The sequence below is a fragment of the Aphis gossypii genome, chromosome 2 (assembly GCF_020184175.1).
Source record: "Aphis gossypii isolate Hap1 chromosome 2, ASM2018417v2, whole genome shotgun sequence".
Classification (NCBI taxonomy): domain Eukaryota; kingdom Metazoa; phylum Arthropoda; class Insecta; order Hemiptera; family Aphididae; genus Aphis; species Aphis gossypii.
The window spans coordinates 46,436,880-46,463,744 of NC_065531.1; the positions used below are offsets into that span (position 1 = coordinate 46,436,880).

Genomic DNA, 26,865 nt, shown 5'->3' on the forward strand with positions numbered 1-26,865 from the left:
AATTTGTGTTTAATTTACAAAATTATAAAATATTACCTAAGTTTTAGCTTATACTAACGACTTTATTTACTACAATAATTGTATTTCCTCTAGACTAATAATTGTTTAAATATTGGACAAATTTGAATAAAGTTTTTAAAATATAGTTGATTTTATATTGAATCTTAAAAGAAGTTGTAATATCAGTAAGTAAATTCAAAATCATAATTATTTTATTTTTCGTCTAAAATCAACTTTTATCTTTTTAGTATTTGTTTCATTATGGCTGCTCCAATGGAGCGTATTCAAGCTCTGGAATTAATTGAAAAGGACATAATAACATGTTTACAAAGCGCGGGTCAAGCATTATTAGAACTCAGTAAAGAAAAATCAAGTTTGAAACAAGTAGAAAATCAATCACACCAATTCTTAAAAAGTTTAGGTAATGTTGAGTCAAAGCTAACTGAACAAATAAATTATTTGACTCAAGTATCTACTGGGCAACCATATGAAAACAGTGGATATGCATCACAAAAAGTTCTCCAGATGGCTTGGCATCGTCTTGAACATGCAAGAAGTAGGGTGAAAGAATTAGAACGTTCCAAAAATAAGTATCTCCAGGATCAAGAACAATTAAAAGGAAATGTCTCAAATTTATTATAATACTTTGTAATTGTACACTTATATGCTTATAGTTATAAGCTGAACTTAAAATTAATTGTCATAAAAACTATTTGGAGTCAAAGAAATTTCATTATACTTATTAATTTCTTACTATTTATAAAAAAAATTGTTTAAATAAATAAGTATTTGATAATTAAAAATGTATTGGTACCTCCCATTGGTTAATAATTAGTAATACCTAATTTCAATACTGTAATTTCATTTCAATTCAAAATTATTATTAAGTTTTTCAAGCTTATACATATTTTAATAAAATTAAAATTGATTTGTTTTAAACCATAATACATTTTTAAACACCGAATCAAAAAATGTCTTTTTTGTTCATAATGAAGCTGGATTTTCATTATGCTATCATGTTTGGAGTTTATTCAACTTACAAATGTCAAAATACAATGCAACACAATGTAGTGTGGTCAAGGATTTACTTTTCTAATTTTTAGGTCTTTATCCCAATTCAAGTTACTAATTATAAATTATTAATTTTAAGTATTATTCATGTATAAAACTGGTCTTATAAAGAGTGATATGTGTCATGTGCCAAAAAGCATAAGCTCTTGGTTAATAAATCATATCTATGAGCTGTAAATTAGGCCGTAGAATATATTTTAGTCTATATATTCTGTTTTAATAATGGTATAATGATTTATTTGTAAATATTAAAAACAATTGGTATAAAATATTTTCTTCTGTCATACTGATTCTGAGATAGTTTCTTTAAACTTGAAAAACATCATAAATAGGTATGTGGTTTATACATTGTATGTTTATATCTATCTCATTATTTCATACTGATTATGTTGGTAATCAAATTAATAGGTAACTCTGAAAATGTGTTAATTTACCATGTTGGTTTGTAAATGTTTTTTTTTTAGAGAAATTTGATCTATTCTGTGATTTTAGTAGGTCCCTACGTTAAATATAAAAAAAATAAATGTTTATATTATAGTCTATAATATTGTAAAGTTTGTTAAAGTTACTTATATCATGCCCCTTAAGAATGCTTTCAATATATTTTTATTTTATTAACAATTTAGCAGACCTATAATATATTAATGGATATCAATATATTATTACAATAAATTAATTAACAAAAGTACATAGGTACATAAAGTTTACATAAAATGAAAATTCAATAATATTGATTTTACCCCGACATCCTGGTAATGAAAGTACTATTAATATAATATAAATAATATACAATTGTTATTTAATAGTTAAATTGTTACCAGTTTCTAAAACACACAGGGAGATCCAGAAGTATGATAGCAAAATTCACAACTTTTCAATTTAAGATACTCTTCTGTTCCTCACAATATGATAAGTACCAATTATTGTATGGGTGTAAGTGATTTGATATTGTGCATTGTAAGTGCTTCTATACAATACCTTGTCATTAAATTAATACAAATATTAAACAAACACTAAAAGTCAGCTAAACATAAGCTTAAAGATGATTATACAATAGGGTTTTTAAAAATGATTTTTTTTTTTTATAATTGATTAATTTTAACATTGCAATGTAATATCTGGTACCAAGTGGTACACAATGATCATTGTCATTCAATTTTTTGTTGACATGAACAAATTCATCAGATTATATTATATTTATAAATAAGCTATGAGTTCACATTATTCAGTAACTAGGCGCAGATCTAGAAATCACAAATGGAGGGGGGACTTATCATCAAAAAATGATAAATAAAGAATTTGTTATAAATATTTTTTAAGGTTATTTAATTTTATATAACTTAAAATACAGCCAAAGAGGGGGGGGGGGCAAAAGCCCCTTAGCCACCCCCTCAGATCTGCGCCTGTCAGTAACCAGATTTACTAAGTTCAACCATTCAATACGACAAAATCATTTAGAAATAAAAACAAATACAACAAAGAATTTATTTTGAAACGTCAAAGTAAATTTGTAAAATCATTAACCAAGAACAATTATTACATTTCTGACTGGAATTTGCCTAAAATTTGTAAAACATATAACAATATATGAATAATATTTTATTGTGTTAAATATATTTTGTAATGAACATTTATAAGTCTTAATTAATGCGGCTTAGACATTTTGTACAGTCCAAAATAGAGAACACATAAATAAGTATCCATAACAATATAACAGTTTCTAAAACTACATAAAATACATAAATTATATTTTAAACACAATATGAATACAGAACACAAGTTATTGCTAAGTACCACCATATCGATAATATAATTTAAATTATTGAAAAATAATATACTATTGAACATTTTTAAAAATTGACTTGTTGTCATAGTTGGGAAGCTTATGTGTATAATAAATATACCAATAACACCAAAAATAAAATACATTGGTAGATAAATACTATTACATATTTTTAATGAACTTTTCAGTCTCAAAAATAAATAAATAAATAATAATAATTATAAATTAATGAATCAGTACAGTCTTGATAAAATCACTTAACAATGAATTGTAGGTTATTTGGTTTAGAGCTCACCAAATAATCCACTTTTAACAAATTTTAAATACTAGAAAATACCTATTTAGTTTTTAAAAAATCAGATATATAATTCAAAATTTTAAACAGAACTTTTTATTATTTAAAAAAAAATAAATTAATAAATTAATATAATTATTAAAAATTGAAGTTCTGAAAATAAGTTTTTGTTTTTCAACTATACAATAATTATACACAATTTTAAATTTACTGGAAGTAAATAACAAATCAAAAATATTGCTATTGCAAATACTTAAGTTTTAAAAAGACTCCAAGTTATAAGGCCAATATTTTATAAATAACATTCAATAATGACCATTATTGAAAAAAAATATATAAATTAATACATTAAGCTTTACGAATACAATTAAAATCATTAATCTGAGCAATTTGATAAATTGAACACTAACATGTAGTATTAAAATAAGTAAATAGAACATAATATGTGTGGAATTACAGAAAATAATGAGAACTCTGACCCATTAGTGAAATAAAATTTTTAGCATAGTAAGGGTCAAATGTTGGGGTAAGATTGCCGGTGAGAAGGACAGAATTACTCTGTTACCTGTCAAAAGTCAAAATCGTATCAGAAATAATCTGCCCTCCAAACAGACAAACACGTGAATGTTGACCCTTTACTTTATCTTATTTATCCAAGTAAATTTTCGTTTAACATTAATTTAAAAATAATTTTTAATAAAACAATTAAATTGACCTAAAAGATTTATATGAGTAAGATGAATTTAAAAAAAAATATATTATACATTTGACATTATAAAAGACAATTTGAATAACATTTTTCATTTGATGAATAATTTAAAATAAAATTATCCTTTAAGGCTAATAAATGTTAATATAATTATTGGCAGTGCAAATTTTAAAATTATTTTAATTAAGATTAATTTATTAGTAAAAAAAATATGCTAAGGTAAATTTCATTATATTAAAATGTACAGTTCAATATGCAAGCCATGGATGATTGATGAGAGATTCTTTGCTACGATCACCATAATCATAGGTCAATTCTTCATCTCGTTTGATATCAGTTTTTGCGATTAAAACAATTCTAGGTAATCCAGCTACTTCTACAACTTTAGGTATAAGATTACCAAATCTTGAATGATTTACAAGTCTGCCAAGTCTTGAACTTTCGGGTGTTGCATCAATACTATACATTTTAATAGATTATAGAATAAAATTGTGCAATAGATTACAAATAAATATGATTTTTTATATCTTACCAGTAATGTGTTGAACCATATTTGAAATAATACATGTAACAACCAGTCGAGATATCTTGTGAATATATAGCTTCTCTTTTACGAGCTTCTTGTATATAAATTAATTCTCCAGAATATTCAACAACATAGTCACCACGAGCAAAATCTTTGGCAGCAATTATACCACGACCTTTATTTGGAAATACAGTTATCTATCAAAACAAAAACAAAAAAAAAAAAATCATTAACTCAAAATACATTATTAAAAATATTTTATTTTTACTTTTAATCCATCTTCGTTTTGTGAAGCAATTGCTTCTTCTAAAGCAATTTGTTTTTCTTCGTTAACTATATTTTTTGTTTTACGAGCACTTCTTCGGATAGGGAAAAATGCAGTGACTTTTTGTTGCTTATTATCAGATGTATCGTTTATATGTTTTACATTTAAACTACAAAAATACAAATGAATATATTATTTTTTACTTTATATAGTCTATTATTTATGAGCACTGCCCTCCTAAATAAACTCGTAATAATTAACATACTAATAAATTTTAACATCTTATACATATAAATTAAATATAATAGTTAACTGTATTGTAAAAAATTTTTTTAAATTTTTTTCATTGAATTGAATGTTACATTTTATTTTAGGCACATCCTTTTATGGGTATACTGCAAATTAGTTACTATAATATTGTTTGTTATGAATGTCTGTCTGTCTTTTAGGTTTTCCTAAAATGTTCAACCAATTGCGACTAAATGTAGTACAGTCGTACAGAGATAAACTATACTGAGAAGAAGCTAATCTAATTTAAAAAAGGAGAGGTTTAACAAAGGAGGGTACTCAAATAGGGATTTTGAGATTTACAATGGAATTTTTGTTTATAAATGGTTTATGTAATAAAAATTAGTGTGAAAAAAATTATTATAATTATTTAATTGTTGTTCAGCTATTATAAAATAAAACATATTATTCATATATTTATTATTATTATTTTAATTTTAATAGGCAACAAAGCGCACAGAAGATGGCTAGTTAAATATAAATATTCAGTATAAAGGCCAGTTAATAATTGATCACAGGTCAAACTTGGCCACCACTGTCCTAAATGGTAAAAGGTAAATGGAATAATAATCAATAAAACAATGAATTCATTCTTGTGTGTAGGATTATTAACATTGATATATATATATAAATATATTAAAACAAATGGGAAAATATAAAAAGCATCAATAACTTAAATAGGTATACTACATTAATCTTTAATAAGAGGGCAGTTTACACAAACATAATTAAAATTAAAATACCTTATTTTATGACTATTATTTAATTTTGACGATAAAGGAGACTGATTAAAATCTGCTTCTAAAACAAAATTTATTAAATGATAATAAAAATATATAACACAGTAAGATAATAAGTTTTTACTTGAATTAAATGTAGTATCAGAAACAAGTGGCATATCCTTGATGACTTTTTCATTATCGTTAGATGTGATATTCTAATAAAAATAAAATAGCAATGTTTAATTAGTAATTAAATAAATTAATATTTATACGTAAAAGGATAAAAAAAAATACAGATAATACTAACCGACACCATAATTATTATCTATATAATCCTTTAAACAATTAATCAAACCTAAATTTTACACATTACAGGTAGAGAAGCAAATTTATTAAATAACATAAGAGTAATTATAACTAACTTTAAGTACCTAGTAAATTACAGTATTTCAATTAATTATAGTGAATTATGATTAGGACCCGGATTCAATACATACCAAGTACTTAGTTTGTTTTATGTAACAATACTTTAAATGAAACTTAACTAAACATTTTTTTTTCTTTCACATTTTTCAATACTTTTCCATAATAGTTAGGTAATTACATCAATTTTTATTGATTATATTAAAACATTGTACAAGCTCAAGTATTATTAAAAATACAAAATATCATAAGTGGTGTCTTACCAGGACTTAATTAAATAACAACTAATTTAAAAGTTGAAGATTCATAGCGATTATATTTTTTCAAGCATTTTATAATTTAATGTTTTTAAGAGTATTATTGCATTAAAAAGTCACCTTTAGTTATTTTCAATTATTTTTTGATACTTATTAAAGCATTTAAATCCGGGCCTTACATATAATAATTGTGAACTAGATTATTAACATCTTTTAAAGTAATTAAAACAATAATGTAATACTATTAGTCATCCAACAAAATGAGTTACTTAATCCTAGTGCTGTTATTAAAAAAACAAAAACAATGAAATGATTAATACAATGCTATAAAAGAAATACAATGCTACAAGTTTAATTTGAACAAAAAGTAAAGTGATAAGCAATAAGTTAATCTTAACACAAAATTAACTTACACTCTTGTAAAAACGCTTAACAGATATTGAGAGAGCATTAATTGTAGATTTTGTTACTTGGTATTCTTCAACAAGATATTCATTTGTCTGAGTTTCATTCATTACTAATTCAATCCCATAAAAACAAATAAATGTATTTAAAAACTAAATTTAAAATATTGAACATACAAAACCTACTTTGTGATTGTAAAGAATTAAAATGCATTTGATCATTTTCAAAGTCACCCTCTTTACTAAAAACTTTTGTAGACTCAGTTTTATTAGATTTCTGTTTCTTTTTATATTGTTCTGTTAAAAAAAAATATATATATATACATATTATACATATGAAGATAATATATGTATTAATAAGTATTCAGAGCTGAAGTGATGTAGAGTTTGTGTAAAGATTTCTTAATAACTTTAAATTATATGCTTTAGGTTATATCATAAGATCTGATGAATTTAAAATTTTTTTTCAATCGTTTATAATGTAGAATTAGAGAAATTTTGAACTTCAAATTTACATTATAAATGAAATATACATTTGGTCAATCATACACATTATACATAGGGTAATTATTTTACTAAGGGACATTCAATTATTTTTACTTATTGCTTTAAACAATCTTATCGTTTTACTCAGTGTTAAGTTGTTACAAAACAACATTTATTATAAAAAATACATAAGTTAAATCATATTTTTATATTTTAATTGTTCTATATGAAAAATAATTTTTTATTTAATAGATAATTAATTTTGACTCACAAGTATTAAGTTTAGATGAACTTTGCTCTAACAGAATAACATTTTGTGAGGTAATTCCTGTTACAGCTTAAAATTTTTTTCAATAATGAATGCACTTCGATAAAAGAAATACCCAGTATAATATATAGATGTTTCTACAATATGTGCTAGGACAATGTTTAAATACACATAATGTTATTTTTACATTTAAAAAATTACAAAATAATTTTACCTTTATTTAGTTGTGGGTTCAAATCATATGGTTTATGATAATTAACATTTTTAAGCTTCTTTTTATGTCTGCTATAATTCTTTTCACAATTTATAATACTTTTATGTTTGACATCTTTATTATCTATTATATTAATATTTTTAAAAAAATGTGTTAAAAAATATTAATATTAATATAAAATAAAATAATTGTATCAAAACCTTTATTTATATTTGTATTAATTGTCATCGTTTCCTTAAAATGCATGGTATCATTTTTGTCGTATAAATGTAAATTTTCTTCATATTGTTTGAATTTATTCTGGATAAGTACAACAAGTTATTAATATTATAAGATAAGAAGTAGCATGCACAATATTTATTATATGTGTATGTACTTACATTATTGTAGAACTTTTTTACACTTATTGAGAGTTTTGTAGGACTTAATGGTTTGATTTCATATAACATTAGGTTATTTTCAACATTCTCCAAATATTTTTTCTTTTTATTATCTTAAAAAAATAAAAGATTGTACTTGAAAATGGTTTAATGTACATGTATAGTTATGGGTGGGCACATCTATTTGTTTTTGTTTATCATACACTACAAATTAAAATTCCAAATGAAAAAATGGGCCAATTGACATTACTATAAAAAAACTTATGAAATATTAAGATGTAAAAACCTAGTATTATATCAACAAATAAAGATATTTGTTTTTAGATTTATTAATAACGTTTCAATTTTATTATGTAATTGAATCGGGAACCTTGAAAAGGGCTCATATTTAAAAATTAAAATTAAAAATCGATATGAGTCTTTTTCGAAATTTTTCTAAAAATAGGATGTTTATTTCATCACAATAGAAAACGGATATGGTCCCTTTTCACTCATAAAATATCGGTCTAAATTTGTAAATGAAAAAAATGTGGAAAAATGTATTTTGATAAAAATTTGAGATAGGCCCTTTTCGAAATTCCCGATTCAATTAATTTGTAGTGTAGTACAATAGACAAAGACAAAATACTCCATACTATTTTGGCTATTGGAAAGTCTGATAACTATTTATAAATTAAATGAAAAAATATTTGTTTATATTCTATTAATGTTATTTAATTAAAATTAATTATTGGAGACAATAATTTGAGTGAATGTAAAAATTGTGTATGATAAAGTATGGGAATCAAATATTTTTGTGAAATAACTTTAAAATTGAATTTTTAGTATTTTTATAAGACGGGGATAATGTAATAAATTAATGTAGATTATAACTAAATTTGTTGATGTTTGTAATATAGGTATTTTCTACTCTTTTTCTTTTTTTAGAATAATTATGAAAAATGACATAGGTAAATTAATACATAAAGATAATTTCAATGTTATTAGTTAATTTATAATTATGTCAGGTTGTATAAATTAATTGAATAAAATATGGTTTTATCAAACTATTACATTTTTTTAGCTGATCATTTTAGTTGGTACTAACAGTTAAATAAAAATGTATTACCGTTAAACACAATATCAAGGTTTATTAAAAATTTTAAGGTTTGAACTGATCACAAGAAAAGTAATATTTCAGGTATTTTAATTTGAATTGGTAAAAGTGAAGAATAACTTTTTATTCATTCAATAATGTGATTAATTAGATATTTAAAGAACATTCACATAACTAGACATAATAATACTAAATAATAAAATTAATTGTGTTGTTTAAAATAAAAACATCAAACACAAACATGTTTCAATAATTTAAAAAAAAAAAAACTGTATATGAATGACAAAGAAATGCTCTACTGTAAACTACTGTAAATTCATTAAATTCTGAAGCTTCCTTAAAAATTCAAATTATTTAAGAAATATAAGAACTCCAACTAGCGGGAACTGGTAAGATTATTTTTGACAAACACAAATAATTTTACATTGTTAGTACATACTAATAAAAATGATACAAATTTGAATTTGTTCAAAAAAGTAATCGGGTAATGTTCCTAAGTCTTATTAAAAGATTTTAATTTAAATTAGAGCTTAAATGACAAACATATTTAGTTTTACATTCACTTTAGATAAATGGTATTTAAGCTTGAATCCAATAGCCTTAATATTGATTTAATATGTGCATAATGCATATATATACATTATATACATTAATTTTAAAATGTAATGCATACTTTTACTATTCAAAATAATTGGAGTAGAATTAATTTCACTTTGATTATCTTTGCCCTTTATATTTTTCCTAAGTTTAACACAAAGGTTTTTTTTCTTGTTGGTTTTCTAGAAGAATTAAAAATATTTATGCATCATTATTAACAACATTTTGTTTGAAATCGGTTATTATTCAATTGTGACAAATAATAATAGTTAAAAAATATTTATTCAAGCTCATGCAATCTAAGGTACATAAATTAAAAAATTTATAAGCTTTTAATAAAAATAATTATATATTTATTATTTATGTACAAGGAAATCCTTCTATTTCTAGCATGCTCATCCAGATAATTATATTTAATTATGAATTTATTCAAAAGATTCTTATTTTTGAAGTATTTTAATAAACTAAATGATCACATTTAAATTCTTGAAATTTGTATACTGCTTAAATGGTATCCTGTGACATTATAAAATTTTACTTTTATACTGAAAGTCTGTATTATTATTTTAAAAATGTTAAATTAACTATTTCAAAACTTGAATGATTAGATATTCTGTTAAAGAAATAGTCTTATTAAGGATAATTATCCTAACAAATGGCTCGAAAAAAGTATAAAATAGATGTAAATAATAAAATTTAGTATAAATTATATTTGGGCAATTTGTAAATTATATACATCAATAGGTTAGGTTAAATGACTAATATTTCCAAATTTTCACAACTCCAATATTTTCAAAAATATTAACACAAACTTACTATAGAACAACTTGTTTAAAGTTTGATTTTGATTCACAATATTATAAGAAAAAGTACTTATGAAAGTAGAGTGAGAGTATTATATGAAAGCAGGCTATCATTTGAAATCACAAGTTTATATCGCCTAAGGACACAAGTCATATAAGTAATCTTAAACGTTTGAAAATATAGTCTAATATTTAAAAATTCCAAAAATAAAATTTTTAACTGCTTTATTGAAGAAAACACAATAAACATTTTTGGTGAATTACAGTTAGGTACTTCAGTTAGCACTGAAAAACACAATTTACTAACTCTTAAAAACGATGGTTTAAACTTATTGGGCACATTTAAAATGCAAATAATTAAAATATACCTTGCTTTAGTTAGATTTAGTACTATTATAATTAAAAAGTAAATTTGAGTTGAAAATGTAAATAAAATTTACAAAAAAAAAAAAAAACAGAAAAAAAATTTATTGTCTTAGTAAAATATAACTTTTTTTCCAATACTAAAGTTTCAAAATCATAGATGTATAAATATTAATTATTTAAAATTAGGCAACTTTGAAATTCTAATTTTGAAACACATATAAAATAAATTTGTATAGTAAATCAAACTATCATATTTTTTTCTTACAATCATTAAACTGGGAATAAATCATTTGCAAACAAATAATATTTTATGAAAATTAATAACTCAGACAAATGAATAAATTATTTCAAGATAAAATATTCTCAAATATTCTACTAAACCAACTAAATAAGTTTTAAGTATAAATGGTTTAAAATGTCACATGTTATTTTAAATTATATGAACAATATTAAAATCTAATTTAATATGAACAAATCACATTTTAATAAAAGCGACTATTTACATGATTAAATTTTTACAATAATTATTAAATAACTTAATTTTAAAAATAATAAACTAATTTATAAGTTTGGCCTCAAGTCCTTGAAATATGATTTAACAACCTTAATAAAAGAATATTATAATATAAGAACAAATAATTGTTACTATCAATGCATAAATAAATAAGTATTTATGAGGCAATATACCATAAAAATGATTTTCCCTATAAATATATAAAGTGGTTAGGTATACTATCAAATATTTATTTTATAAATAATATGTAACAAATATCTGTCTTTCATTTTGTCAGATGTGATTGAAATCAGATGAACTTAATATTTCTACAGGTTGATATTCAAGATATTTTTTGTAGTTATACAACAAATAATAAATTAAGTACTGTTAATAAGATATTTTGCAAAACCCACATACCTAGTAGTATCATGACTTATGAAAAATGTATACTAACAACGTCTATCTTTAGATTGAATAATAAACTTAGTTGAATATGCCAATTGCCAGGTTATCTACACTAAATGGTCATAAAAAGCCAAAATTATGAAGCTAATTAATATATACATAAATCATAATTGCAACATATAAATACAAAATAAATTAAAAATCTAAAGGATACAAAAATTAAAATGTTTTTTTTTAACAAGAACCGCAGTACCACACCTCTTAAGTATATACTAAATTTTTAAATAACAAGGCAGCAAAATAAGCTTACTAACTTTTTTGGTACAATATTTTTTAATTGATCCTTGAGAGCGTTTATTTGGTGAACTGCTATTTTGAGAGGACAATTTTTTACTTTTTTCTGAAATGATAAAATTTTTGATTGAACCATTAGAAATTACATTAAAATATAGTTTAGTGAAAATAGGATTAGTACGTGTTAATTACTTACTTTTAACCATTTTGAGGGTGTTTGACAATTAACACAAGTACCTAATTCTTTTAAACAATCTCACAACTATCAATAATCTGACCAACTTATTTACATTTTGAAGGGAAAAAATTGTCTTTTGAAACTTTTTCATACATTGTTTAATTAATTAATTAATTTTTTTTTTTTTTTAAATGATCCGGACTCCGGAGAAATAGCAATATACAGTAATGCAGTATACAAATTATCTAATGCAAATCAAACGCCATAATGCAACATCCCATTGGTCGATATCATGTTATCATTTTTTCAGTTAATTTTGACGCATTGCCAACATTGGAATCTCGAACTCCTTTCAAGGCTATATCCTATGGCGAGAACCGAAATGGACGACAAATAAAAATTTAATTTAAAATTTTTGATTATATGGGTTTTTAATAAAATTATCCATCCAATTATATATTTTCATTTCGTTTGAGCCATGTCGGTTGCCGACAAAACATTTTTTGTCAACGAATATAGTTTATACATTATAAGTTTATCATTTTTGTAATACCGCGTGAATTGAAACAGAGATAAAAATAATGATCACAGATTCATAAAGGAGCGCAGGACATTTTTCCTAAAGATTTCTCGCAGCAATCGTACAATATATTTTGACAATTTTCCCAGAAGCTTCGAAATGCGCGCCGTAACGCGTATATTTACACATATTAACATACTATATATTATGATATATACATATATAATAACGTAATATTATTCCGCACCGGGACGGTCGGTACCTAGAAACGGGCGTCGTGTTGTTCGCAGCATCTGGCAGCCTGCGTTGTTTTTCTCTTTCCGGCGAAACTATTGTATTGATTCTAACCTGTATTCTTTTGTCCCACAACCGAATAAGTTGAAGTTTATATTTTTTCCCCGGGTGCCCCCGAAATTTGTAAACACCACCACAACAACAACAACCGCGGTTCTCGCCGTACGAACGAACGCAAAGTGCGCATCGTAACTCGTTTCCCCGGCCAAGTCGCCCGGTTTGTACTGTTCGTTGCCCGACACAAAGTTCCCCGTACCGTCCCGGGGCGGTTCCACCAATAAGCTTGCAGCCGGATTTTTTATTATGATCCACCACGGATAATCAATACCTACCGACGCCGACGCCGCCGAAATCTCGTACTCTGGCCATCCCTCCGTGAACCATTGCCAGCCGCGTCTCCGTGCTCTATGGACTCGTCTGATAAAATGGTTAGTAAATGCTGCCCGTGAAATCGTTGGCCAGCGAGCGCTTTAGTTTTGTCCCCAAGTCGGTGGCCACCGAGAGTTAAGTTTTCGCGCGCACATAATATGTCCGTCGTTCGCAACGACGACTGACTACCGCCACTAAGATGCATTCCTCTTATAATAATATTATGGTACTTATTTCAAGACTATATAGCTGGACTTAATCGTGATACTTGCTCGAGTTTTACAAGTCAAATACCAATATCTGATCTTAATATTGATCTCATAATCCTTTTCTGTGATTTCTGTGATAATTCTTCAAAGAATATTTTCTCCTACTGTTAATTCTATATCAAATGAGTTTAGCTACAATACTAAAATTCGATATTAATTTTTTTAGGCGTCTAATGATACAATTGTGAAAGCGGAGAAGAATCCAGATTCCGGAAGTGATTTCGATGATGATGATGATCCAGACAAAACTGAAGTTCCGGGTAATTACATTACTTTGTAATAATCCCTGAACGTCCATTTCCTTTTTGTGTGTGTGTGTGTGTGTGTGTGTGTGTGTCTATAAAACAATTTCAAATTTTATTTATTTTATTTTTTATGAAACTTTTTTCTCCCTGTTTATCCATTTAATTTGGGTATTATATCCTTATCAAAACAAAAAAGTAATTTATCTTATAATCAAAAATAAACATTAATGGTTTGTGCGAAATAAATACAAAGTCACAATACATATTATGATAGGATTTGCATATGTTTAAATTCTTTAACCGAATCACTAATTTCAGTTTAAAAGTATAAAAAGTAATTTGCTTAAAAATAAAATCAATATGAAATAAGTTATCCTTATCTTATTTTTTATTCAGCATATATTACTTTGTTTCATCTCTGATATATTTGTTATTAAAATAACTTAGAAATATATTAAGCATTCTTACATAAATCTTCCTATTAATTTATAACTATAAATTATTCTTTTTGATTTGATTTTTTTAATAGAATTTAGAACATCCGATTTCTAATGTTATCAAGCCTGAGCACTATTATATTTTACTATTTTTATTATTATTTTTTTTCACGTAGGATCTTAATTTTTATTTTATTATTTTTTGCTATCTTTCTGTTGTAGACAGTGGCGTACATTCAAACTTGCTCTGAGGGGGGGGGGGATTCAAAAAATAACTAACACAAAAACCTTCCTATTAAAACCTACCCATTTTTCTAACAATTAAATACATATAAATATTAATAAGTAAAATAACAAAGGTTAATATATAACTTATGGCAGGTTAGTATGTAATGAATATTATGTACAAAATATTATACATTTTAAATTATTAATTATTTATAATAAAAATTCTAATCTCCTTTTTTTATTGGATAGTTCAACCAGTACTTCATCAGAAGTATTTGAATCAGTAAAAAATAATGAGTAAATTAAAAATTGTATTATGTATTTATAATTCATTTTAATAAAAATAGTGTTGGTGATATTGTAATAAAATCTTTATTCCTGCTCGCACACTCACAATAACATTTTGAACCCCCACAATAAACAATTAATTAATTTAAAAATTTACAATTTTTAATTTACTTTTTTAACAATATTATAAATTCTAACTATTTTTATCTAAATACTTACCTATGGAGTTTAGTAAATAGTTTTAAGTTTTTGACTTTTGACATACACTTCTCCAGCCACAGAATAAAACAGAATGAACAAAAATTTTAACATGGTCATTTACGATAGACGATGGTGCTAATGCTATAAAAATAGAATTCTTTTTACCGTATTATTGTCATTCCCGCGAAATTAAACGATTATAATGTAATTGGTTTTTTCTCCGTTGTCTAGTCGAGATAATAAAAATTAACAAATGACAATATTATATGTTTATGTCCACAAGCAACTGACTGTACAATCGACCATCTATTTTGATTGATTTTATATTGTATACGGCAACCATAATTTTGTTATCTTTTCTTTCGTTGTTGGTAAAGTATAGTGTACCTATAATATTCAATACAGTATATTATTATGACCAGTGTGACTGTATACATGAATAACTAATAATTGCTTTAAGTAGATATTATATTATACAAGTTTTTTAACAATTTACAGTTTACTTTTACATTACAATAAATTAGTACCTCTTAAGGAATAATAAAAACAACATTGTTAACAAAACTTTTCAAACACTTACCTATATCAATATAATTATTTAAATATTATAATATTTTGTACTTTAAGTTCAGAGCATAACTATGAAACTACGAGTATATTACAATTCATCAATAATATCACTTTTTTTTTGTTCTGGGGGAGGGGGGTTGAACCCGACCTCCCCCCCGTATGTACACCACTGGTTGTAGATATTCAGTATTAGTATTTTATTGCAGTTCAATATTAATAATATTAACAAATATTGAATATTAGCACAATCCTATCATATTCTTTCTGCCTTTTACATGAGGTTAAAATAAAATAAAATAATACTTATAGAAGTTTTGCTATTTATGCCATTATTTATTATAAATCTACCATACTACTGTATTCATTTATTTAGTTGATAATATAAAATTATGATATGTTTTAAATTGAATAAGGAAAATAATTGTTGGATTTTATTATTAGGCGGAGGAAAAGACTTGGCAACTGCAGCAACTATTAAATCAACTTTTGTAGATGAAAAGCCGCCTAGTACCAGTATAAATACTAATTTGACGAAGCCTTTAGAACCTACATCTAAAATGAATGCAAATAATATGGGTAATAATTATTTATTTAAATATAATTGTATAATTCAATGTAGCAGTTATGTATCATACTTTTATAATAAATTCAGAGTTAAATTAAGAAATGTATCCATTTTACAGTATTGTTGTTATGGTATTACTCTTTTGAGTGTTACAATACTTTCATTTAGTAATCTTTCAGTAAGTTAGTATTTTAAACTTTTATAATTTTTTTTTTTTTTTTTATTAAGTATTATTTAATTAAGTTCTTTTAAAAATTATAATTTAAATTACAAATCATCAAAATAAAATGTTACAACATGGTTATGTTTAAAAGATATAGTTTTTTACTAACATTACTTTGAAATTCTTACTGATAAATTTAACATATTATTTATCTCTGACCATCATTTAAAAACATTTATTAAAATATTTTTGCAACATTTTGTATGTTTATATACTAAGAACAAATGATTTTTTTTTACAAAATATATCTTAGTATTGTAGTTTAAAATTTTACGTGAAAATATTAAGTTTGATCACTATTGTTGTTTTTAGCTATTAAAATAATTATTGAAATTTCATTGTAAATATTATTATAAATTATATAAAAAAATTATTTTAGGTTATCCCAAAAACTTAGGTGTTATGAATAATTGGATGGGTGCCATGATGGGAAATCCTTTCATGAATTTGGCGCAAGGCTCTTCAAATATGAATAATATGATGTTCCCTCAAAATATGCCTTATCCAGGAATGATGCCTCCTAATATAAATCAAGCTCAATTTTTACAAGGTATTAATAATTAAAATATAATACAAGTTCCTCTACTATGTATGTTTTAAATATATATTTTTTTTTATATATGTATAATTATTAATTATATATTAATTGTTTTATTGTAATTTATTTACCATAAAAAACCTAATCCATATTTGTTTGAAATATTCTTCTTAAAAGTAATCAATTACCTTTTTTTATTTAGGTATGGGTGGTGTTGGATCAGCTGGAATGATGGATGGCAATGCCGCAACAAATTTTCTTTTACAAGCATTAATGAGTAATGGTGGGAATAATGCTGCCTTAATATCACAACTACTGAGTTCAGGAGGGCCTGCTGCATCAATGCTTTTACAAAATATCATGCAACAACCATTTACTCAACAAAGTTTTCCAATGGGACCTAAAAATGTATCTCCATATTGGTTTAATCAAACAATGAATAATAAAGTAATTAATGTTTTTAATATAATAGAGTGTTGAATAGTACAATAGCTAATTATATTTTTAATATATCATGAATGATAATTGTTTTCTTTATTAATATAATGTATAACAATATTTATTTGTGACTATTTAATAGATTAACTATTGACAATTTTAAAAAAATTTGCTATACTATTTTAAATATATATCTATTGTAATATTAATTTTTTTTATAAATATTTAATTAAAATTGTTAAAATAAATTGTTAAGTGTTTTTATTTGTCAAGTTATAAATAAGTAATTTAATTTATCTTGAAAAGATGTTTTATGCAATTATCTTTGATGAATTGATAATAATATTTATATACCTATGCTTTGGGTGAAAATTAAAATTGTGTTTCAAATAATTAATCATATTAGTAATTGCTAATTATGATACCAAGTTTCAACAATATTATTTTGTCAATTATTATAGATGTCTAGTGGTGGGCGTACTGGTGAAGATGAAGAAGAAAATGAGGATGAGGATATGGGAGTTGCTGAAACATATGCTGATTATATGCCTTCCAAATGTAAATATTATAAAATAAATAAAATACTAATATCTAATAAAAAATAATAATGTTAATGATAACATTTTAAATTTTTAGTGAAACTTGGTAAAAAACATCCTGATCCAGTAGTTGAAACAGCATCATTGTCAAGTGTTGAACCTGCGGATGTGAAGTATGAATTATCAATTCCAGCGGAAACCATAAATTCTGGATCTCTTTCAGCTCTTCAGTTAGAAGCTATCACTTATACATGCCAACAGCATGAACATATTTTACCTGATGGTTCACGAGCTGGTTTTCTTATTGGGGATGGAGCTGGTGTTGGTAAAGGTCGAACAATTGCAGGTTTAATATTTGAGAACTTTGTAAAAGGTCGCAAGAAAGCCATTTGGGTATCAGTATCTAACGACTTAAAATTTGACGCTGAACGTGATCTAGCAGATATTGGAACAACAAATATTAAAGTGTATTCTTTAAATAAGGTACATTTGTTACTTTTTAAAATTATTTTAGAGCTACTAAAATTATGTTTTAATATTTTTTATAGTTTAAATATGCCAAAATTAACTGTCCAACAAACGGTAATGTATCTAAAGGAGTTATATTCTCTACTTATTCAGCTCTCATTGGTGAATCAAGTGGTGGTGGAAAATACAAAAGTCGCTTGAAGCAATTATTAAATTGGTGTGGTGATGATTTTGATGGAGTTGTATCCTTTAAAAGAATTTTGTTTTTTTATTTTATTCATTACCAATTTAATGTAAATCAAATGAATTTGTTTAAATATATCTATTTCTTAATTTGTAATGTAAGATTGTTTTTGATGAATGCCACCGAGCAAAAAATCTTTGTCCAACTGGCTCTACAAAACCTACAAAAACTGGATTAACAGTACTTGAGTTACAAAATAAATTGCCCAATGCTCGAGTAGTTTATGCTTCAGCTACTGGTGCTTCAGAACCTAGGAATATGGCTTATATGGTTCGTTTAGGTATGTGGGGTCAAGGTACAACATTTCCAGAGTTTCTTGATTTTATTAATGCAGTTGAAAAACGGTAATTTATTATTTTCATAAAAATTATTGTTAATAATTATTTACTGTTCTGATAATTATTATGATTTATTTCAGTGGTGTTGGTGCTATGGAAATAGTTGCAATGGATATGAAGCTCAGAGGCATGTATATTGCTAGACAGTTAAGTTTTCATGGAGTATCTTTTAAAATTGATGAAGTACCATTATCACCAGAGTTTACTAGTGTCTATGATAATGCTGTAAAATTGGTAAGTTAATAATAAATTTAAATTATATTTATTTTATAAGTGTATATTTTATAATTTATACTAAATAATGATTAAATAATATGCAATATATTCTATCTCAAAAAAATTAAGTATGATATGCACTGTACAATTTTTTGGGTATAATGTATTATTTTATCATATTTTCCCTATATTCACAAACTAAAATATTATCATGCGCATATCTAAGAAAAATTAAACAAAATATTGCAAGTCTTTATTAAAGCCAAAATATTTAAAAAAAATACAAATTTATATATTTGGTGTAAATATGCCATTTTCATGAGTTTTTACAGATTATTTTTATTATTACTGAAATTCCATTATACAGTTATATAATGCTCATTAAACAAACTAAATCCAATTTGCTACTAGCAAACACTACCCTTATATTGTAGAAAAAAACATTTTTCTTTGCTTAAAAATATCTACAAACATAAAACTACTTTGTTCAGGATCTAAAATGTGTATCACTTCTTTTAGTTATAGGCAGATTTATAGCTTGTTTTGGATTTATTCATGATAAGCTACATAAAAAATATGTTAATGCTAGAAATCTTAAGTGTTCTATATGATACTTAAATATTTTTTTAGTGGGTGGATGCAATGCATATGTTTCAAGAAGCAGCTGAACTAATTGATGCAGAAAATCGGATGAGAAAAACTATGTGGGGTCAGTTTTGGTCGTCACATCAACGATTTTTTAAATACTTATGTATTGCAGCTAAGGTTAAACATGCAGTCGAAGTGGCTAGGTATATTCTACGAAAAAAAAAATGTATTTATTATTGTTATATATAATTCATTTAATTTTATAGAGAAGCGATAAAACATGGAAAATGTGTAATTATTGGATTACAATCTACTGGTGAAGCCCGAACTCTTGAACAACTTGAAAAAGATGATGGAGAGTTAACTGATTTTGTATCCACTGCAAAGTAAACAATACATTTATATTTTTTTTTATGTAACTTCATATAAGATAAAAGAACCTTCTTTATTTAATCCATTAGGGAATTCATTCTTTTGTTTAATCTTTTGTTGTCAAAGTTTTGTTTGCATCAATTAGCCTTGTCCAAAATTCATTTTAGTAGGTTGATCTTAAAAATTATTAATTTTGCAGTTGTTGAAAAAAAATTAAGGGTGTTATTTTCAAGAGCAGGACACTTAATTCATGTTAGCCAACATTGCATTCAATTATACACCTATTTCTTTAACTATGTGCAATAACTGCCACAAAATTTGCATAATTATATGTTTTAATTTCACTTAAAAGTTATAATTAATATATATGTTTTTATGAATTTTTATTTTAGAGGTGTTTTACAGTCTTTAGTTGAAAAACATTTTCCTGCACCAGACCGCAATAGAATAAAAAAACTCCTAGGAAATGTTGGTATTGAATTAAAACATTCCAAACATCATAATGGTGACTCTCAAGGACCTAGTGGTTCTAGTGGAAATGGAGAAAAAAGAAAATCAGGTATTATATAATTAATTATCAATATTTTATTTCCATACTTAGCTAAATTAATTTTGATTTTTATAATTTAAACATTAGGTCGACAAGCATCTTCAAGACATGTAAAACGTGCTAAAGATTCTAGTGATTCTGATTCAAAGTCTGATAATGATGATTCAGATTTTAAAATGTCAGAATCTGAGTCTGAAATTAGTGAAGAACATAGTGATGATTCGGAAGCAAGTAGTGACTTTAATCCATTTGGTGAAGATGATACCGATAGTGATGGTAAATTAATTTTTATTACTATTTTTACATAATAAAACTATAAAGTAAATAATTTATTTTAGAACCTTGGGCTGCGGGCAGAGCAAAAAAACGTAAAAATAAAGTTCCTGCAAAAAAGAAGCAAACAGCAAAAGACAAAATCCATCAGATTGTACTAAAGTCAAGTATGGCTAATAATAGTCATCAAAAAGATGCTATTGACCGTGCTTGTAGTATGAAAGAAGAATTGATGGAAAGGATTGAAAGACTAGGAGATAAATTACCACCAAATACTCTTGATCAGCTAATTGACGAACTTGGTGGGCCTGAAAATGTGGCTGAAGTAAGAACTCATAAAAATAATTGAATTGGTTTTTAGTTTTTAAAATGATATATATATGATATATGTATATAATTAGATGACAGGAAGGAAAGGTCGAGTTGTTCAGACAGATGGTGGTATACAGTATGAATCTCGTTCTGAAGTGGATGCCCCTTTGGAAACATTAAATGTTATTGGTAATTATTATTTATATTTAATTATATAATATAGTTAATGAACAATAATTTACAGTAGGGTTCATAAACCTTTTTGGTGTCAGAGGCCAAAAAATTAAAAAAAAAACTCACAGGCCCTACACTTTTTTTTTTATTTAAAGTTTATCAACTAACATAAATACATAATGTGGTATTCCATATTTTCATACTAATTATAAATTGTAATCGGGGGCTGCATTAAATCGCTTCATAGGCCTCGGGTTGCTGACCCCTGATTTACATCAAAGTTTGTAAATAATACATTTATTCCATATCATTCCTAATACTTTGACTGCCACATGGCCGCCGGCAGTCATCTGCAATTCTCAAGTTTTGTGCATTTGTGACTGCCGGCCCCCATAGTTCAACATTACTACCATGCCATATTGACCACTGGCGACCACAAATGAATTTCGTTTTATATTATTAACTTTTCTATGGCGCTACAATAATGCCCTAAAATAAGGACCATGGCGTAACGAAAATCATTACAATTTTTTTGATGTTATAAGTTTTTTTTTTCAATTTCTATTTTTCTATTTTTTAAAATAATTGAGGTATACAAATTTAGAATACATTGAAAAATATGCTTGGCGTATAACAAATACTAATTGAATGACCGCCAGCAGTCATGTGGCAGTCAACGTGTTAAAACAACGTATCTAAGAAACTTTCAAAACAAATTTAATTCATACTCATCTTATATTTTCTATATTTTTACCAATCATTTTAAAATGTAAATGATTAAATAATTAACTCATGTAAGTCATATTTGTATACTAATAATTATTTAACAAATATAATTAAAAATTACTAGAAATACTAAAATTAAGTTGTTAATGTTAATCAGCTACTGATAACAAGTATAATATGTATTCTCCACTAATACTAAAATTGAAAAAAGGCATTTTTAAAGATTAATCATATTTGTATATTGAACAATTAAATGTATACAAATAACTAATAAGTAACAAAAATCTCTAGTTTTTCTTTTAAATTGAGTATTTTTTCATATTTAAATTAATTTAATTGTCTTGAATTCGTGTACTTTTTTTCAAAACAATTTTTTCATTCTCATACACAGTTCTTGATTTAATCCTACTTTTTTATAGAAAAAAAAATTAATGTAAAAGTTTTAAATATTCCCAGTATTTTCATAACAATTACAAACTAAAAAAGCAATTCGATTTTTATCTACAATAAATTTTAAAATACTCTAATGATTTCAATAATTACTCTGATAATTTTGATATTGACTTGAAAACACTAATTAATTTATGAATTTTTTTAATTTTAAATTAAAATAGAAAAACAAAGGTTTATGGATGGTGAAAAAGATGTAGCTATTATATCAGAAGCTGCCAGTTCTGGTATATCATTACAAAGTGATCGGAGGGCCCGAAATCAACGCCGTAGAGTACACATTACTTTAGAATTACCATGGAGTGCTGATAGGGCTATTCAGCAATTTGGTCGTTCTCATCGTTCTAACCAAGTTAATGCTCCAGAGTATATTTTCCTAATATCTGATTTAGCTGGAGAAAGACGTTTTGCATCTATAGTGGCCAAACGATTAGAAAGTCTTGTGAGTACAAATAAAAAGAAACAATTTATATTGTAGTTGGTTGAGTATATTAATTATTTTACTGTTGCAATAATTTAGGGTGCCCTTACACATGGTGATAGAAGAGCAACTGAAACACGAGATTTATCAAAATTCAATATTGATAATAAATATGGTCGAGCTGCTTTAGAAACCACAATGAAAACTATTATTGGTTATGAGAGTCCTATAGTACCACCCCCAGAAGATTATAATGGACACTTCTTTGAAGGTAATTTAATTAATCTCAATTATTTTAAAGGGCCTGGTGCCAGATTTTCAAATTTTCCGCAATTATATAAAAATTTAAGAATTAAATTTTGTATTTTAATTACGACCTTAATTACAATACTTTTCCACTAATTTACTACCCAATACCTATAAGAAGGTTGATAGGTTGTATTATATCAAAATAAATGACTTCACGAAAATAGTTATCTAGCCTTGTAGAATTGTCAGATTTTGGTAACTATATTTTTATTTAAAAGAAGAAGACTTTCTATAGGCGGTATCAAACTCTGATTTTTATTTTATTTAAATATACAATTTAAACTTTTTATCCACTTGGCATAAATTATTATTTTCAATTATTTATTTTTGTATTCAAATTCAACATTTATATTTCACTTAAAATTTACTTTATAGTGAAGGGAGTGTTTTTTTTTTATCCTTTTAAATAAGTTTTGTGTTTATTTTTCACTTACTATGCAAATTTTTTGTGATTGACCCTAAATATTTTGAAGAAAATGTAATGTACAACATTTAACTTAACTTATAATCAAGTTAAAATTAACATTGTTTTATTCCTTTAGATGTTGGTGGTGCTCTTGTTGGTGTTGGTATGATTATCAATAATGAAGCCAGTCCTGGTAATTTAACATTAGACAAGGATTACAACAACATAAGCAAGTTCCTAAACCGTATCCTTGGTATGCCAGTTGAGCTTCAAAACAGACTGTTTAAGTATTTCACTGATGTCCTACACCATATTATTACTCAAGCAAAAAAATCTGGTCGTTTTGATTTGGGAATCTTAGGTATGTAGATATCATTGACAGTTAATTACATTTAATTCATGTTCATATTTTTTAGATTTGGGTACTGCTGGAGAAAATGTAAAACGAGTAAAAATGTATACGTTCCTTAGAAAACATGCCACTGGTCAAGCTACTACTGAGCTTCATATTGTACATGTCGAAAGAGGTATGAGTTGGGAAGAGTCTATAGAAAGATGTAATGAAGCCAAAGCACCTACTGAAGGATATTATCTCTCACATCAGGTAATAATTAATTTATATTTTTTTAAATACACTATTAATATATTATAACATCGCATTTAGATAAGAAACAATAAAAGCACCGCAGTACTTGCTTTGTTGGCTGACAATAGTGCTAATAAAAAAGGTGAAACAACAAAAACTCCCTCTAAGAAAGATATTATGTTTACCATATTCCGTCCAAATACTGGATTACAGGTAAGAGAAATAAAAATTACTTAATATTTTTATTCATAAATTGTTTATTAAATGAGTGAAATTTAATTTGTTGAAGTTCTTTTTATCAATCATTGTGACATTCATTGTTATTTATCTAGTTAAGACAAGAGTCACTAAGTGAACTTGAAAAGAAATATTTTAAAGTGGAGTCATCTAAAGCAGAAAAACACTGGAAAGAACAGTATGATTCATCTGAAACTGTTTGTTCACACGCTTATTGGTAGTTATATTTATACATTTATATATTTATAAATATTTAAATTCAATAGAAGTTTTAAAAATGTTTAATTTTGTTTAGGCGTGGAAACTGTAAACTTGTTACAGTAGGTCAAGACTGTGAAGTAGGTTTGAGGCGTCGTACATATAATGTTTTATCTGGATCAGTGTTAAGTGTATGGAGTAGAATAGAAAATGTGTTGTTAGCTCGCACAGGTTCACATCACAAGATGCAAGTTGTTAGGTTAAAGACTGCAGAAGGATTAAAAATAGTTGGTATGTAATAATGATGTGTTTAATATTTCCAATTTTATATTATCAATATACTTGAATTAAATACAATTTTACATATTATAGGTACATTGATACCTAAATCATGTGTTGAATCATTAAAACAAGATCTTGGTTCTGATGCAGAAAAAACAGAAGAACATGTTTCTAATTTATAAGTAAAATGTATAAATTACAATGTTTATAATTTAGATACCTTCACTTTCAATGGGATTATGATGATCTAATTTCAAGGATGAATTTAAATTCCTGTATCTTAAATGTCCAGGAAAGTCCTTAATTGAAATTAACCTGTAATTTCTCAATATTTTTTTCTGAATTTTGATAGAACTGATAATGACATTTTGTTTATTAAAAATGTTTAATTTTTTATTAAAAAAAACAAAAAACAAAAAACAAAAAATGAAAAAAATATAGTCATCCTTGTCAATATTACTATTTACAGATCATTTTTTATATTTATAATTTATATTATATAATGTATTCTCTAAAATGTGAATATTTAAAATCCCACCATATAATTTATATTTTCTTTTGTAGTTTATATTTTCCTTAACCTAGTCTCTTTTGTATCTTTATCCTTTAGCACTTAAATATAATACTACTTAAATTACTACTTTAGTGTTTAAAGAAACTTATATTAATTTTCTGAATTGAAAACCCTAATTTTTTATTATAATTAATTATCAGAACAAATTATATTTTAGTGTGACAAACACTTGAATTATAATATATATAACAGTATTTTCTATCTCTATGCTTGCAAGATATAACATTTTCCATTTCTTTAGTGTGGTAGACTGGTATTTTATTGATTTATAATATTGTTTGTATTTATAAATACTAATATCTTATAATTTTATCTGTAAGACATACTAAGTAAATTAATTAATAATTATATTTGTTAATTTATAGTTTAATTTTTAAAGAGAGCAGATTCTTGGTTTTCAATGTAAATTATATTACGCACACATTTTATAACGCTAAAGTATAATGAAAAGCAGTTTTTATAATTTGTTAATTAGAATCTAAAATTAATTAATAAGACTAAATGATGTATCCATCATTAGAATTAAATTATTTTAAAATTAGATTTCCCAGGAATTAAAATTTTGTGAAATGCTCTCCGATTTTATATATTTTTTGTTACTGAATTTAGACCATAAATTTTAAAGAATATCATCTCAATAGTATTAAGTTAGTTTGATAATATTGTTAAGGATATTTGTGAGTAATATTGTAAATAACTTATTATAAGTTAGTTTGTAGGTAAATTTTATGTAGTCCTATAGTATTTCCCTTTTACTTCAAAAGCAATGTGTCTTGTTATGATTTTATATAGTTACCTCAAAAATGATCAGATGGTATCGTATTTTTAAATATTTTTTTAATTTTATTCCTAATGAATGACTTATAAGGACTTGCGTTTTTTTTTTTTTTTTAAACATTTACCTTATATCTAAGACAACATTTTGAGAATATATACTAGTAATTGGTGTAATTTAATAAAATGGTTTAAGAAAAAAAATTATTCAGTATTAATTCATTATAACTTTCAATGTTTGAATTTTATATTTCAATCTTGTTTTTTATAATATGTAGATAATATTTATTATTTTATACTATTTGCTTTAGCTTAGA

General features: G+C 25.1%; 3 protein-coding genes across 5 annotated transcripts; 2 read left to right on the top strand and 1 right to left on the bottom strand.

Moving 5' to 3' along the window:
- Positions 1–36: 36 nt before the first annotated feature.
- Positions 37–1,278, top strand: LOC114119057 (mediator of RNA polymerase II transcription subunit 11). The gene is made up of 2 exons (XM_027980516.2): positions 37–185; positions 249–1,278. The coding sequence occupies exon 2, from the start codon at positions 262–264 to the stop codon at positions 640–642; it is 381 nt and encodes a 126-aa protein (XP_027836317.1). The 5' UTR covers positions 37–185; positions 249–261; the 3' UTR covers positions 643–1,278.
- A 1,264-nt stretch (positions 1,279–2,542) lies between these two features.
- Positions 2,543–12,575, bottom strand: LOC114119070 (N-lysine methyltransferase KMT5A-A). 2 transcript variants are annotated; one of them, XM_027980533.2, is made up of 13 exons: positions 12,345–12,575; positions 12,169–12,254; positions 9,861–9,966; positions 8,092–8,204; positions 7,912–8,011; positions 7,712–7,834; positions 6,930–7,040; positions 6,753–6,856; positions 5,802–5,874; positions 5,681–5,738; positions 4,653–4,818; positions 4,391–4,581; positions 2,543–4,317 (listed from the first exon to the last, which is right to left on the bottom strand). In XM_027980533.2, the coding sequence occupies exons 1-13, from the start codon at positions 12,352–12,354 to the stop codon at positions 4,107–4,109; spliced, it is 1,452 nt and encodes a 483-aa protein (XP_027836334.1). In that variant the 5' UTR covers positions 12,355–12,575; the 3' UTR covers positions 2,543–4,106. The 2 variants fall into 2 exon arrangements, with proteins under 2 accessions (XP_027836334.1, XP_050057168.1); XM_050201211.1 differs by lacking the exon at positions 9,861–9,966.
- Positions 12,576–13,186: 611 nt separating this feature from the next.
- LOC114119062 (protein strawberry notch) lies at positions 13,187–26,644 on the top strand. Of its 2 annotated transcripts, none has more exons than XM_027980523.2 (24): positions 13,187–13,568; positions 13,945–14,038; positions 16,189–16,323; positions 16,915–17,085; positions 17,276–17,520; positions 17,973–18,069; positions 18,148–18,533; positions 18,599–18,760; positions 18,865–19,106; positions 19,181–19,334; positions 19,947–20,107; positions 20,171–20,290; positions 20,669–20,835; positions 20,914–21,102; positions 21,165–21,424; positions 21,501–21,600; positions 22,926–23,203; positions 23,282–23,453; positions 24,034–24,258; positions 24,314–24,501; positions 24,562–24,696; positions 24,816–24,937; positions 25,016–25,209; positions 25,291–26,644. In XM_027980523.2, the coding sequence occupies exons 1-24, from the start codon at positions 13,548–13,550 to the stop codon at positions 25,380–25,382; spliced, it is 4,110 nt and encodes a 1,369-aa protein (XP_027836324.2). In that variant the 5' UTR covers positions 13,187–13,547; the 3' UTR covers positions 25,383–26,644. The 2 variants fall into 2 exon arrangements, with proteins under 2 accessions (XP_027836324.2, XP_050057167.1); XM_050201210.1 differs by lacking the exon at positions 13,187–13,568 and adding an exon at positions 13,593–13,735.
- The last annotated feature ends 221 nt before the right edge of the window (positions 26,645–26,865 follow it).